Here is a 14,197-nt window from a genome sequence, read left to right on the forward strand (position 1 = left end):
CTGTGGACCCACTCTCTGCACCCCTTTCTGACGTTCTCCTCTTTCTTCTTTCTCTTGCCCAGCAGGGCTCTGCTCTGGGCACTCTTAAGGGGTACCTTTCTGCTCTTTCCTCCTTACAGCTACCTGATCAGCCTTCCTTGTTCAAGTCCCCCATTGCAAATAGGTTTTTGAAGGGCATCACACACATGTTCCCTCCTGTTCCCTTCGTGATGCCCCAGTGGGACTTGAATCTTGTGCTTACTTACCTAATGTGTGCTCCCTTTGAGCCGCTCCATAACTGTCCTCTCCGTCTTCTTACTCTGAAGACTGCTTTCCTGGTTGCCATCACCTCTGCCAGGAGAGTTAGTGAGCTCCAGGCTCTTTCTTCTACACCTTCTTTCCTCTCTGTTCATCCGGACAAGGTTGTGTTGCGAACAAGACCTTCCTTCTTGCCCAACGTTGTCTCGGCCTTCCACATCGGGCAGTCCATTACTCTGCCCACCTTCTTTCCGCCTACGCATCCCTCGAAAGAGGAAGAGAGGCTCCACCGTCTGGACCTAAAACGTGCGCTCTCTTATTATCTAGATCGCACACGACAGTTGTGGGTGGATGACCAACTCTTCATTGGTTACGTGGGCGCTAAGAAGGGAAAGGCGGTGCACAAGAGGACCATCTTGCGGTGGATCATCTTATGCATCCAGGCATGTTACTCCATGGCCAAAAAGGAGCCCCCTGCTGGATTGCGGGCTCATTCTACTTGGGCCACGGCGACTACAACTGCTCTGGGCCGAGGAGTGCCCTTGCAGGACATTTGCCAGGCAGCTACGTGGGCCTCGCTGCACACGTTTGCAAGACACTACTGCCTGGACAGCCAAGTCCGGAGGGATGGCTTCTTTGGCCATTCCGTCCTCCAGGACTTTCTGGTGTGATTATTGGTTCGTAGACCCACCACCGGGGTTGGTATTGCTGGGGTATCTATTCTAAGGTAAGGAATCTATCACTAACGTGTCTCTTTCATATGCACAAGTTACTACTTGTGTAACGATATATCTGTAAGAGACATTAGCTAGTGATAGATTCCTTACCGACCCACCCAACCTCCTCGTTCTGCGAATCGATATCTAGGGTTAAGGTCGTCCCCTTTCAGGGCCCTAGTTTCTTGGCACCAGTGTTGGTTCTATCATGGCTTTGTGTATCTGGCACGGAAAAGCTGTGTATCAGAACTGACGTCAGCGCGCATGGGCGGCGTCTAAGTACTCCAACGACGTCATTGCGGCGCTAACAACACGGACGACGGATGCGGAGCCGCGGACGACGCCTACCGACGCGCAGGGGTATTGCTACGCAAAAATGTCCGGATCCAGTTTGACGCCTGGGGATATTCTAAGGTAAGGAATCTATCACTAACTAATGTCTCTTACAGATATATCGTTACACAAGTAGTAACGTGTGCTTTAAGGAGATCATTGTCCAGGAGTACGTTTCCTCATGGTTGTTCGTCTGTGGCTGCTTCATCACTGGAACCAGAGTTAAGGTCTATGTCTCCTTGGGTATTACCGATCCCATATATGCTGGCATTGACTTCAATGTTGCCTGCTCCCTTGCTTCCAACAGCATCCCCCTAGTTCTTGACTTTGAGTGTTGTCCAGACACCTTTTTACAAACACTGGTGGAAATGATTAGGATGGCAGCAGTCTCCTCAGGTTCACCAACTTGCCATATAGGATTTACCAGGTTCCACTCGGTGTCTCTCCACTGGATCAATCTCTCTCCTGGCACCATATAGGTTTCTCCTGCTGTTGCCTGGTTTGGGTTCAATACCACCCTTGATGTTAATTCTGGCACCCATTCTGACGTCGACTCCTGTGCCTTTTCTGACACGAAATCTGGTACTGCCTCCAGTGCAGGCTCCAGCACCGGCCTTGATCCCAGCTGCAGCTCTATTACCACAGCTGCCATCTTTTCCTCTGCCTCAAGAATCAATGTTGCTACCTGGACCTAGAGAGAGGAGTAACACCTCCTGGATGAGACTAATAACAGGCTGGGGCATCCATTAATCCTCACTACTGGGAGACAATAAATACCTTTTCCAGGTAAAATTCAGACCACCATTTCTAGGATGATCAGGGGGATGACACTGAACCTTTGCCCCCTTCTTATATCTCTCATTTACTTGCCCTGCAAGATACTAGTGGGCTGGATACTTCACCAGATATTGATATAGTCCAAGTCACTGGTATATATATCAAGAGGGGCTACCTGGCCGAGCTGCGGCAGGGTTAGCCCTCTTCCATGTAATTTTAAAAAAAGGTAGCTGAGTTGCTGTAACTCACTGTCCCCTCATGACTATCATCCTTATGGATGTGCTGCAGGTGGTTCATACTCTGGTGTAGCCACTCTTCCTGTTTAGTGAGGTCCTCGTGGAGGCTGTAAGGTAACCATGGTCAAAGACCATATCATGTGCTGCGGTGAACCCAGGACATTGCATTTCACTTTTGAATAGCTAGTAGAGACCCATCCTTTTTGTCCCTTCACCAGAGAGCCCAATAGTCCAGGCCTCTTCCACCTCTAGGTTGAGACTGGGAGTTTTTTAGATCCGTCCTCCATAGAGAGAGTCAAACAAATCTTGGTAGGAGTGGGGAGGAAAGCTTTTTCCGTTGGGACTTGGTGATGCACTCCCTGAACGCAGCATACTAGTTGGTGTGTTATTCTCATGCCATCTGGAATATGGTGGCAGTGGTAGTTCTTAATTTTCTGGAACTGCTCTGGAACTATTTTGCAGAGGTTGGCCCCGATGGGCAGGATGCCTTCCTCCACATCATCAAAGTGGGCCCAGACTAGACAGACAGCATTGCAAGTGCAAATGGTTCCTCTGTGGCTCTAAAATGGAAGGCTTCCCTATGATCCACAGGTTCTCAGTTGATGTACTAAGCACTGTCATGGGCATGCCATTTGCTGTAGAGGAGAAATTCTGACGAGGCAGTTGGACAATTTGTAAAGAGGATAGAGTAAGATCACTCTTTCAGATAATCTCTATACTTTGGGAAGCACAAATAGTATAAGCTGGTCTAGGTCAGTTCATAGCAGTCCAACCCCTTTGTCAGGCAATGTAAAGGCAGAGACAAATGCCAGGTTAAACCCTCCTCTTTGTCTTCCTACTGTTTCCCGTCACAGAAATAGAAGTGTGGTTGCGAACGGCCATGTGTGGACTGTAAATGGACGGGGTTCCTCTTTTCTACAGTCCTTGAAGGCGGTAACCTCAGACCAGTGGGTTCTACAGATTGTATCAGCAAGTCCCTGATATCCCTCTCCAGCATTCCCTTATATTCTAGGACCATATACAGATACTGTAGCAGAAGGTGATGGTCTGTTGCAGAAGTGAGAAGTGGAATTGCTGCCAGGGCATGGAATTGGGCAGGAATCCTGCTCCCGATGCTTACTCTGCAATCTTCACCCAATCCTAGACCTCAGGATCCTGAACTGGTTCCTGCACAAGGTGAATTAAGTTCAGGCTCAGGTTTTGTTGGTTCTGGATGCACTGGATGATGTGCCTCGACCTACAGCACACACATTTTCTTATACTGATCCTACAGTTCCACAGGAAGTATCTACATTTTTTATGGGTTCTACCCATTACCAATTTGTGGTCCTACCTTTTGGATTAATGTCAGCACCTTGAGTCATCAACAAGGTGAGGGTGTTATATGAGGCCCGAATCAGGAAAACCTGGATTTCACTATTACTGTACCTGGATAGCTGGTTGCTGAAAGCTTTTTTATCACAATTGGTGTCACTCCTCTTGACGAGAACAGCTGCACTCCTGTTCAACTTGAGGCTTCCGTTCAACATGCCCAAATCTCACTGGAACCTCTTGGTGCCTCCTGTTCCTAAAGGAAGTACTGGATACAACCACACACTGTGATAACCCTACTCTAGAGAGGATTCAGGACATTTGGGATAATTATCTGATGTTAGACTTCTAGTAGATACTTCTAACTGCAGATTCCTCACCTTGTAAATACCACCAGGCGTCAGACTTGATCTAGTGAATTTCTTCCGCAATTCTCTTGTATGCCGTTAGGTGGCATCATGCAGCTATAGGTCAAACCCGTCCCTCCCTAGTCAGAAGTGATGCTAGAGACTCATAAAAACACCACCCTTGTATGTTGATGTCAGTTTTTTTATTTTCTCACGGAATGCGAGACATAGGCCCATTGGGTCATTGGCTCCCTCACCTTCTGGAGGCCTTCAGCCTCTCGGACGTATGAAGGCATTCCACCCCAGCAACACACAGCACACTTTCTTTTCAGGTGCACACCATAGCTTTTCTCGTATTGACTACCTACTCACGCCATCCTCCCAACTTACTCATATCCAAGAGGTCCGACAGCGCGTGGCATCTCTGACCATTCCCCTTGTGGGCGAGACTGGTCCTCGGAGACCTACGGGTAGGCACAATAGTACCCATCAATCATTGATATTTGCGGAACCCCGTGGTTCACAAAGAGCTGTCGCCAGCTTGAATATTACTTGCAGGAGAACCAGGGTAATGCCGACTCCCCCCAAACATAGTGGGAGGCTGTCACAAAAGAAAAACACAAGGAGCTCGAAACGGTGGGGGGGTGGGAGATCCTTCGACTGGAAAGGAAACTGGGGGAGGAGGCCGACTCCGGAGACACTACATCTGTTGCAACTGAAGAAAAATGCGTATAAAGGTATTGCCACCGACAGGGCTGAATCGTGGGGTAAGGAGAGAGATGGCAGGGTGCATGAATGGGGAGACAAAGCCTGGAAACTTCTGGCCTGGCTAGATAAAAAAGAAAGGGCCATTAGACTGGTCCTCGAGATGACGCTCGACACAGGCGAAACAATCACCGATCCCATCAAAATCAGTAGTGAGTTTGCTGTGCACTATAGCGCAGTATATCAAAAACAAAAATCCCTCCTCGAACCAGACTCTATTGACCTCCTGCGAGTCATCCAGCTCCCAGCCTTTTCTGAGGATGACAAGAGTTTCCTTGACAGCGACATCACTAATGATGAAATCGCACAGGCAATCAGGAGCCTCCCTCTGGGAAAGGCGCTTGGTCCTAATGGGCTGCTGATCGAACTTTACAAACTACGACCAGACAAACTTGCCCCACACTTGTGAGCCATATTTGATGAGAGTAGAAGAGTGGGGTCGCTTCCGCCAGACCAGCGTCTAGCATCACTGGTGGTCTTACCTAAGGAAGGCAAACCTAGAAATCAATGTGCCTCCTACAGACCCATTTCTCTGCTTAATGCAGAACCAAAAATCCTAGCCAAACTTTTGGCCACCCAGCTGTCGCGGGTTATAAGTAACCTTGTGAACCCAGACCGGTCGGGCTTCATGCCTCACCGCAATACAGCCCTGAATCTGCTAAGAGTGCATGGAGTGCTGGGAAGGGTGGATACCATCCAGGAGGCAGCCGTGATCCTGCCCCTAGATGCCTCCATGGAGTTTGACACCATTGAATGGCCCTATCTCTTTGCGGATCTCTCCAAGATGGGGCTTGGGCCCGCCTTTACAGCATGGGTTAGACCCCTCTATTCTGAGCCTCTGGCACACGTGGTAGTTAATAATAAAGGATCTTACTACTTCGGACTGAGTGGGGATACCAATGTCGCCCCTGCTCTTCGCCCTCTCGCTCGAGCCACTTGCAGCCTGGATCCATCAGGACCTGGCAATACGAGGGCCACGGAAGTCAGTAGATTGGGAGGACCGCATTTCGCTCTACGCGGACGATATACTCCTCTACTTGACCTCCCCCAAAATGTCCCTTAGATGTGTGTTGGACATCTTTATGAACTTTGGTAAATATTCTGGCTACTCTATCAATTGGAATAAATCCTGCTTGTATACCCTCGGAGGGGTACCACTGGATCTCCCCAGGGATTACCCGGTGCAAGTGGTGAAGGATGGCTTTTGCTTACTGGGGATCTTTCTCACTGTGGACTCCAAGGTCCGTTATGACAGAAACTTACTCCCGCCCCTTCAGCGACTAAGGCGGTATGTCGCCAGCTGAAAGGTGCTCCCACTCTCGTTGCTGGGCCGAGCAGCCCTTTTTAAAATGATATTTTAGAGACTTCGAAGGCTTGCAGAGGGAGTCGTTATGGGATGAAAGGCCCCAAATTGCTCTTAACAAACTAGTCCTCAATTGGTACAATGGTGGTATAAGTCTTCCTGACATCAAGAAATACTACTTGGCAGTCCACCTTGCTGCCATTAATCAAGGAACTTTCCGCACACCAGGTGATCCAGGCTTTGCTCTGGATAGGTGGCTGCTGCCGTGCGGGAACTATAACAGAGCCCTGTATGCGAACTCCAAGAAACTCCCCATAACTGGGCCGACCAAGCATTCAGTTCAGGTCTGGCATGCAGCGAATAAGAGTGTGGGTTGGGACCGGAGGCTCACATTGGCGGCTTCCCTGTGGGCCTCGGAACAGCTCGGCAGTCTGCGTTCCTCGAAGGAATTTGACAAATGGGACCTCATTGGTATTTCTCGGATAGGGGACCTTTGGGTGAAGGGTGACGTAATTGGGTTTAACAAACTACAACAACATTTCAAGCTTGCGGGTATGGAGTTTTTCCGCTATATGCAGGTTTGCCACGCCCTTATAACGACCTTACAGAGGGGCTTCTCCCTTCCTGAGTATTCCCCACTCGAGGACAGGTTGCTTGACGGGTTGCTCCCACAGAAGGCCATATCACTTACTTACAGAAAATTGATTAATAAATCCCCGGATCCCCTCAACAGGTTACTGGAGACTTGGGGGAAAAGATGGCCTAGAGCTTGACTATGAGGAGTGGCGGGAGGCAGTGGCCTCTCCCCGAGAGGTGGTAATCTCAGTGCGTCTGCGTCTAGTGCAACTGACAATTCTGCACATAACTTATGTCGCCAGGCCCCAGCTGGTCCATATGGGGAGGGGGGAAAGGGAGAATGCAGAAGACAATGTGGTCAGATGAGCTGTTTCCTACACATTATTTGGGCGTGTGAGCGGATCCAGCGGTACTAGAGGGGGATACATAAGGTTATGAGGGAAGTCCTGCATAAAGCTATACGCCCAGAGGTCAAAAGGTGTCTTCTTAATGTCTGGGAACCCACTGACTTAACCGGAGCGGAGAGGCTCTGGGCTACACTGGGAGCTATGGTAGCTAAGCGTGATATAGCGCAACAGTGGGGGGCAATATCGTCACCAACTCTTGCCACCTGGAAAAAGAATGTAGACTGGTGCCTGTTTTTGGAGAAAACGGTCTACATGGCCTGGGGTTGCCCCAAATAATGGTCTGCTGTATGGGGTCATTGGAAAACCTATCGGGGAGATATATGTGCGGCCCTGATAGCCCCCATGGAAGATGAACCTTTATATCCTTGAAGCACATGCCAATGTTTATAGTGTACCCACGATGTCAATGACGCTCCAATGTATCTGCCAATGAACAAGATGTTATGTCCTGTATTATGCTTTACCGAATGTTTTTTGGTTTATCTTATCAATAAAAAGATATATAAAAAAAAAGACTACTGTCTTGACAGAGTTGCTTCAGCCGGGGACTGCCCACTTCAAACCATTGCTCCCCTTTAACAAATCCCTCACTGACGTCCTCCTCGGGGCCTAGTCCAAGTCATGCACAAGGACTCCTGTGCACAGGACGATTGCCCTCCGCCTCCACCACGCTTCTCCTTGGGTCCCCAATTTTATCACCCAGCAGTCATTTCTGGAGAGCTTGGTAGTCCAGGTCTGCACTTCCAGAATCAACCCTGGCCTGCACCCTTCCACTCCATTGGATGGGAGTCCAAGAGGCTGGATACCTTTGGAATGAGAATGTTCTCTTTGCCAGCCTAGCACTGCAGTCGGTGAACACCACGTGCCTTTTGGGCCTTGACTCCCATACGATCTGGGACTCATTTGCGCAAATGCTGCCTATGGTCTCGGCGAAGGCCCGAGCTATACACTCTCAGGTTATGACCAATAGGAGACATGCGCAAAGTTTGCCACGCGTCGGGTCTGGAAATGACAGACCAGCTGAGCAGAGCGATTTCTTTGTCGGTGGTTCTTCGGCACCATGCCTGGCAGAGGACTACTGTTTCTTCTGGGTAAGTCCAAGAGTCATTATTATGGTTTTTGAACAGCACAACAATCATCCCCTAGGGGACATCACTGTGCTAAAATGCTCACTATTACAAAGGCACTAAAATAGCACAGAATAAATTGCATTAAGCCCCTTATTATTATTATTTTGTAATGGTTTTATTATTATTCACTTCTGGATGTGCCCATTGATGGCTTCCATCTCTTCATAAAGCATGCGGACTCAGTGCTACAATGCTATAAGAACTTCAGGGCTACAGTCAGGTCCTTGGGTCTCTCCATGGCCACTCGTCACCCTCAGTCAACTTTTTACCACTTTCAGGGCCACAGAAGGGGTTTCTAACTGTTTCAATACCCTCCCAGCCAACACGGCCAGCAAGCTTTTATGTCCTTTCATGGGCAGGATTCCATTCTCAAAGACTACATGGGGCAGTATACCAGAGGAAGGGCCAGTTCACCATTCCCCCAGCAGCCGCAGCCTCCAAAACTGTTTAGTTTGCCCTCCTACCTTCACTGGTATCCATCAGGGGCAGGATGTGCCACCTCCTGCTTCACTGAAGCTCAATAACATTAGACCGTTGGGTACTACAAATTGTAGAAAGAGGCTTCACCATTCCCTTTGTGGCTACCCTTTGACACATGCCACTTACTTACAACCGGTTGTCAGAAGATCATTTTTCCCTACTCTGCTAGAAGTGTCCACTCTGTTGGCCAAGGGAGCTATCGGGATTATGCTTGCATCAGAAGTAGGTAGTGGTTGCTATTCCTGTCACTTTCTAGTGCCCAAGAAAGACAGAAGCCTTCTTTCTATACTAGATCTGTGCCTTCTCAATCTCTTCCTCAAACAATAACAATTCAAAATGCTCACACTCGCACATGTTCTGTCATCCCTGAATCCAGTAGACTGGATGGTGGCATTGGACTAGCAGGGTGAATATTGTCCCATCCTCTTCCTGCCCGCCACCAGGCGTTTCCTGCGATTCACAGTGGGCCAGGTAAACTTTCAATTCACCATGCTCCCCTTTGGCCTTACCAGCACCCCTTTGGTGTTCACCAGGTTGATGGCGGTGGATGTAGCAAACCTACGGAGGTGTGTGGTTCCAGTTTTCCCCTACCTCAACAATTGACTGTTGAAGACAGGCTTGCCCCAGGCAGTTATTGCCCACCTTCAGACTACAATAAAATTCCTGCACTCTCTGGGATTCCTAATCAACATGTAGGAGCCTCTCATGATTCCCTCTCTTGCTCCCTTTCATTGGAGCTGTTCAGTACACAGTGCAGTTTCGAGCTTATCCTTCTGAATGGCAAGTCCAGGATATTCAAGCTATGATACTGATGTTTCAGCCTTTATCCTGGTTCAGGTGAGTCACACTCTGAGGCCAGTGAAGCATGCCCACTTGTATATGTGGGCTCTGCAGTGGGACTTGAAGTTCAAATGGGTGCAGCATCTTAGCAGTCTCTCCGACAAGGTCCAGATATCGGCTAGAACTGCAACAGATTTGCAGTGGAGGCTGATGAGCCTCGATTGTATCAGCGGCAGATCTCTCTTCCTTTCCCAGTCTGAACTTGCTGTTGTGTCAGATGTATCACTCCTGGGCTGGTTCATCTGGGGGAGTTGGAGATCAGAGCGCTCTGGTCTCCGGCAGAGTCTGGGCTTCACATAAACTGCTAGAGCTTTGGGTGATTCACTTGGCATTGAAGGCCTTTCTATCCTCCATTAAAGAAAGACAAGTGCATGTGTTCGCGGACCACATCACCGGCATGTGGTACTGCAACAAGCCGGACAGGGTGGGGTCATGGATTCTTTGCCAGGAGGCTCTGTATCTCTGGACCAGCCTGGAACATCGGGGCATCTCCCTGGTGGCTAAACACCTGGCAGGCTCTCTAAATGCCAGGTCAAATGAACTCAGCCATCAATGCCTAACGTTTCACCAATAGTGTATCCATCCAGGAAGGATGCAAGGTCTCTTTCAAGAGTGGGAAGAGCCTTGGTTAGATCTGTTCGCCACCGCCAATAATGCTCAATGTCAGAGGTTATGTGTGCTGGAGTTTCCAAGGCGGCTCTCACTCGGAGATGCTCCAGTTACTTGTATGTCTTTCTGCCTATACCACTCCTGCCCATAGTTCACAAGAAGATAAGGAACAACTGGGCCCAAGTAATTTTTGTGGCTCTGGATTGGGCTTGAAGAATCTGATATCCCAAGCTGTTGAGAATGAGCATCGGTCCTCCGATCGAGCTGCCTTTTCTCAATGATCTTCTGTCACAGCAACAGGAGAGGTTCCTGCACCTGAAGTTGCACACCCTCCACCTTCATGCATGGAGATTGAGCGGCAACAGCTGGCAGTTGTTGACCTTCTCCCAACCTCTTTGATGTTATTGTGGCAGCCATGCGTCCCTCCACCAAGACTGTATACGCCTGTTGCTGGTACAAATCTGTGGCATGTTGCAGAAGCATTGATTCCCTGTTTGCTCCTCTTTCTCAAATCGTATTATTTGTTCTTTCTTTGGCCCACCAGGGCTCTGCGCTGGGTACAGTTAAAGGCTATCTTTTAGCCATCTCTGCCTTTTTGCAGTTTCCCCACCAACCTTCTTTATTGGAGTCATCTGTTGAGACTAGATTTCTCAAGTGTCTGCCACACATGTTTCCTTCCAGGCCATTCATCAAGCCCCAGTGAGATTTGAACCCTGTCCTCACTTTCTAGATGTGCATGCCTTTGGAGCTGTTGCACTACGGCCCTCTTCTGTTATTGACCATCAAAACAATTTTTCTAGTGGCCATTAACATCGACCCGGATGGCCAGCAAGTTGCAGGCAGTATTGGTCCATCCTCATATATTACCTTCGACTTTGCCAAACTGGATCTCCAGATACGTGCCACCTTCCTCCTGAAGGTAGTCACTCCATTTCAAGGAGGCCAGACTTACTTGCCCCTCCTCATCCTTCTAAGTAAGAGGAAAGACTCCACTGTGGACCCAAAAAGAGCATTGTATTTCTATATTGACCGCTCAAAAGAATTGAGGGTAGACAACTCTTCTTGGGGTACATCAGGCCGAGTTAGGGAAAGCTGTACAGAAGCTACTCATCTCCCGATGGATAGTGCGCTGTCAAGAAGCAAACAGCTGAGGGTTTGCATGCTCATTCTACCAGAGCCAAAGCTGTGACCACTGCGATAGCTTACAGAGTTCCGGTCCTGGGCGTCTGTCAAACCGTAACGTGGGCTTCTTTGCACACATTTTCTAAGCACTACTTAGTGCCACAATTATGTCAGGACAGTCATTTTGCCCATTCGGTCCTGCAGAACGTTCTGGCCTAAATTGGGATCACAGACCCACCTCTAGGGAGGCATTGCTGTATTCTAGGGTAAGGAATTTCCTCCTGGAATTCTCTATGAGATGAACAAGTTACTAACATTCAGTACCACCTTATCCAGTAGAAACTCCAGATTTGTTACCGATCCTCCCTCCCTGCGACCTCATTAAAGATTGCTGGTTTCCCTTTGAAAAGGGCCCTAAAAATTCACACCAGTGATCAGTATTCATCGTGGCTCCGCATTCCTGTTGTCACAAGTCACGAAAATGAACTGACGCCAGTGCACCGAGGTGGTGCCTATATAGGTACATCATCCATCACTTCCAGCACCGACGACACTGACATGGAGCTGAATGACGCCACCTACTGGCGCACAGCATCACTACTCAAAATGTCCGGATCCAGTCTGACGCCTGAGGATAATTCTAAAGTAAGGAATCTGCGGCTAGATAAGCGACCTGAATTTGATCTTGGCCGATGGGTTATTCCATCACAGTGGAGACGGATATCCCGTCCATTGAAATATAAATCCCGTAGTATATAATATGATTTATATTTCAGTGGAAGGGATATTTATTACCGTTGTGTCGGAGTAACCATCCGCCGAGATCTACATCAGGCCCAAAGTCTACCAGATAAGGCATTACCAAAGGTAAGTAACATTTTCTTTAGGACCTTCCTCATCATCTGGCCCAGAAATTATAGGTGGTTCAAAATGCTGCTTCACACCTCGTCCCAGGGCTGAATAGACATTCTTCTATTTCCTCTCAGCCATCCTAGGTTCATTGGTTAACTGCCTCCAGTCGGATTATATTCAAGGCCTTATTCTTATGTCACAAAAATATGTATGCTCCAGCAGTGCATTTGTCAAATTTAACCCATAGCATTATAATTCATATTCTTGTGATTTCAAAGTTTAAGTAACAAAAGGTGATATTAAATTGAGAAAATTGCACCTATTAATAATCCTAACCTTAAATCGAACCAAAAATGTGATCCCAGTTGCATATGTTTTACTGACTATGTGGAGCAGGTGCAGGTCTTGTGCTTTAGGATAGGTATACATGCAATTGGTGCAGTCACAAGCAGTCTCAGCTCAGTCTCTGCTGAACTATGTCTGTGAAAGGAGATTGGCTGCACTCATGGACTGCCATTAGCAGCAGTGGGTGTGCTTGGAGATTTGAGAGTCCGAGTATGTCATAAATGGATATTAAAACCGGCTTTGGTACAACATCCACCAATACTGTCTTTTTGTTGCTTTACAGACGGCCAAGTGCAGAAGAAACTCTGGAACATGCATGGTTCAAGGTGAGCATGTATGTCTGCTCCTAAGTACGTGTCTAAGAGATGACCTGGGGAACATGCAAGCAGTAGAAGTGGTGAAAACAGTGGGAGTGATGGCTCTGTGTGAGCACCTCTAATACAATAGATAAAAGCAGCAGGGCTTTCAAAGTGTTTCTTCAAAAAACTCACTCACTTTGACTTGTAAAATGGAAGTCTAGCAGTAATTTCAGCCTCTTCAACATACGAATTCAGTTCATTGAGCCCTAAAGGCGAACAATGTCGGTATCAATAAAAACAGGCCTACTGAAAAGGCATCAGTATTTAAAAAAAGATATTTTCATTTTGGAATAAAATAGATAAAAAGCATGCAAATGCAAATTAGGCTTCCATGTGTTTCTAACAGATACATTACAGTAACACCTGGTTTGCCAATGCATACATCAACATATTGGAGAAGTGGGGGCCCTATTGACACATATCTTTACCAGGTTCCCCACCAGGTTATCCGGGTTCACCCCCTGTGTTGTCTGCTGCTGTGGCTGTGGGTGCAACCAATGATACCAAGTCATCTGCTGGTGTGGTCAGTTTGTGTAGTATTTCGGGTTCTACCTGACAGTTCACGTTTAGCTTGTCATCTGTCCTGACCTCTCAGTTGCGCCTTTCATCCTGTAAAGCACATTCTGCAACATCTCCTGAGTCCACATGTGTAGGGTGGGACTCATGGGAGACAGCCACCGAATGGTCACTTTCCTCTTTGCCAAGACTGATCCGAGTAGTATGTCTGTTCTGCATCTTCCTGTTCTTGGGGCATGTGAATAGGTTTTAGGGACAGTACCTAGGGGCACATGCATGAAAGTTACATTTTGCGATTGCCAAATAGTGATTTTTAACAAATCACTATTTGCTAATCACAACATCCAATGCATCAAAACAGGCTGCAAATAGCAATAAGGGACCCCTTCCACTTTGGGAATGGTGGCGACAATGTTTTTTAAGTGCAGTCAATGGTCCCATAAACCACTGCCTGCTCTTAAAAAATTAGAAGAAAACGGCGATTACCTAATTGTGTTTATGATTCTTAATGAATCGGAACTAGGAAATTATTGCAAATGTATGAAACTCCAAGAGATCCATTTAGTGATTCTTAAGGGCTCGCAAATCGACCTACCTCATTAATCATAATATCGTAGGTCACAATTTGCGATCCCCTAGGAATCACTAACATGCTGGGAAAAATCATGAATGCACTGTATTATGAAACATACGGCACATTTGTGACTTTTGGATGACATGCAGTGCTCCGTCGCATATTGATAAATATGCGCCTCAGTGAATATTGGTGCTTTAACTGGCAAATTAGCAGATTACATCATTGAGCTTGCAAAACGTTTAAGACTCAATTTGTGACTAAACTCCCACATTTATGCAGTGACATATGCTTTAATCCAAGGTGCAAGTCTTACTGAGTGATTGAAAATGTACTCATACCAGGTAATAGGAGCTGTATCC

General features: G+C 47.6%; 1 protein-coding gene across 3 annotated transcripts in view; it reads left to right on the top strand.

Annotated features, from left to right (window-relative positions):
* SPEG (striated muscle enriched protein kinase) overlaps nt 1–14,197 on the top strand; it is a 1,422,155-nt gene that overhangs the window by 1,033,755 nt on the left and 374,203 nt on the right. For all 3 annotated transcript variants that reach the window (XM_086954403.1, XM_086954404.1, XM_086954405.1), the window contains one exon: nt 12,670–12,712. In XM_086954403.1, the coding sequence (XP_086810529.1) occupies nt 12,670–12,712 (43 nt within the window). The remainder of the gene's footprint in view (nt 1–12,669; nt 12,713–14,197) is intronic.

Source organism: Lissotriton vulgaris, chromosome 2_1, assembly GCF_964263255.1.
Source record: "Lissotriton vulgaris chromosome 2_1, aLisVul1.2, whole genome shotgun sequence".
In the NCBI taxonomy this organism is placed as follows: Eukaryota; Metazoa; Chordata; class Amphibia; order Caudata; family Salamandridae; genus Lissotriton; species Lissotriton vulgaris.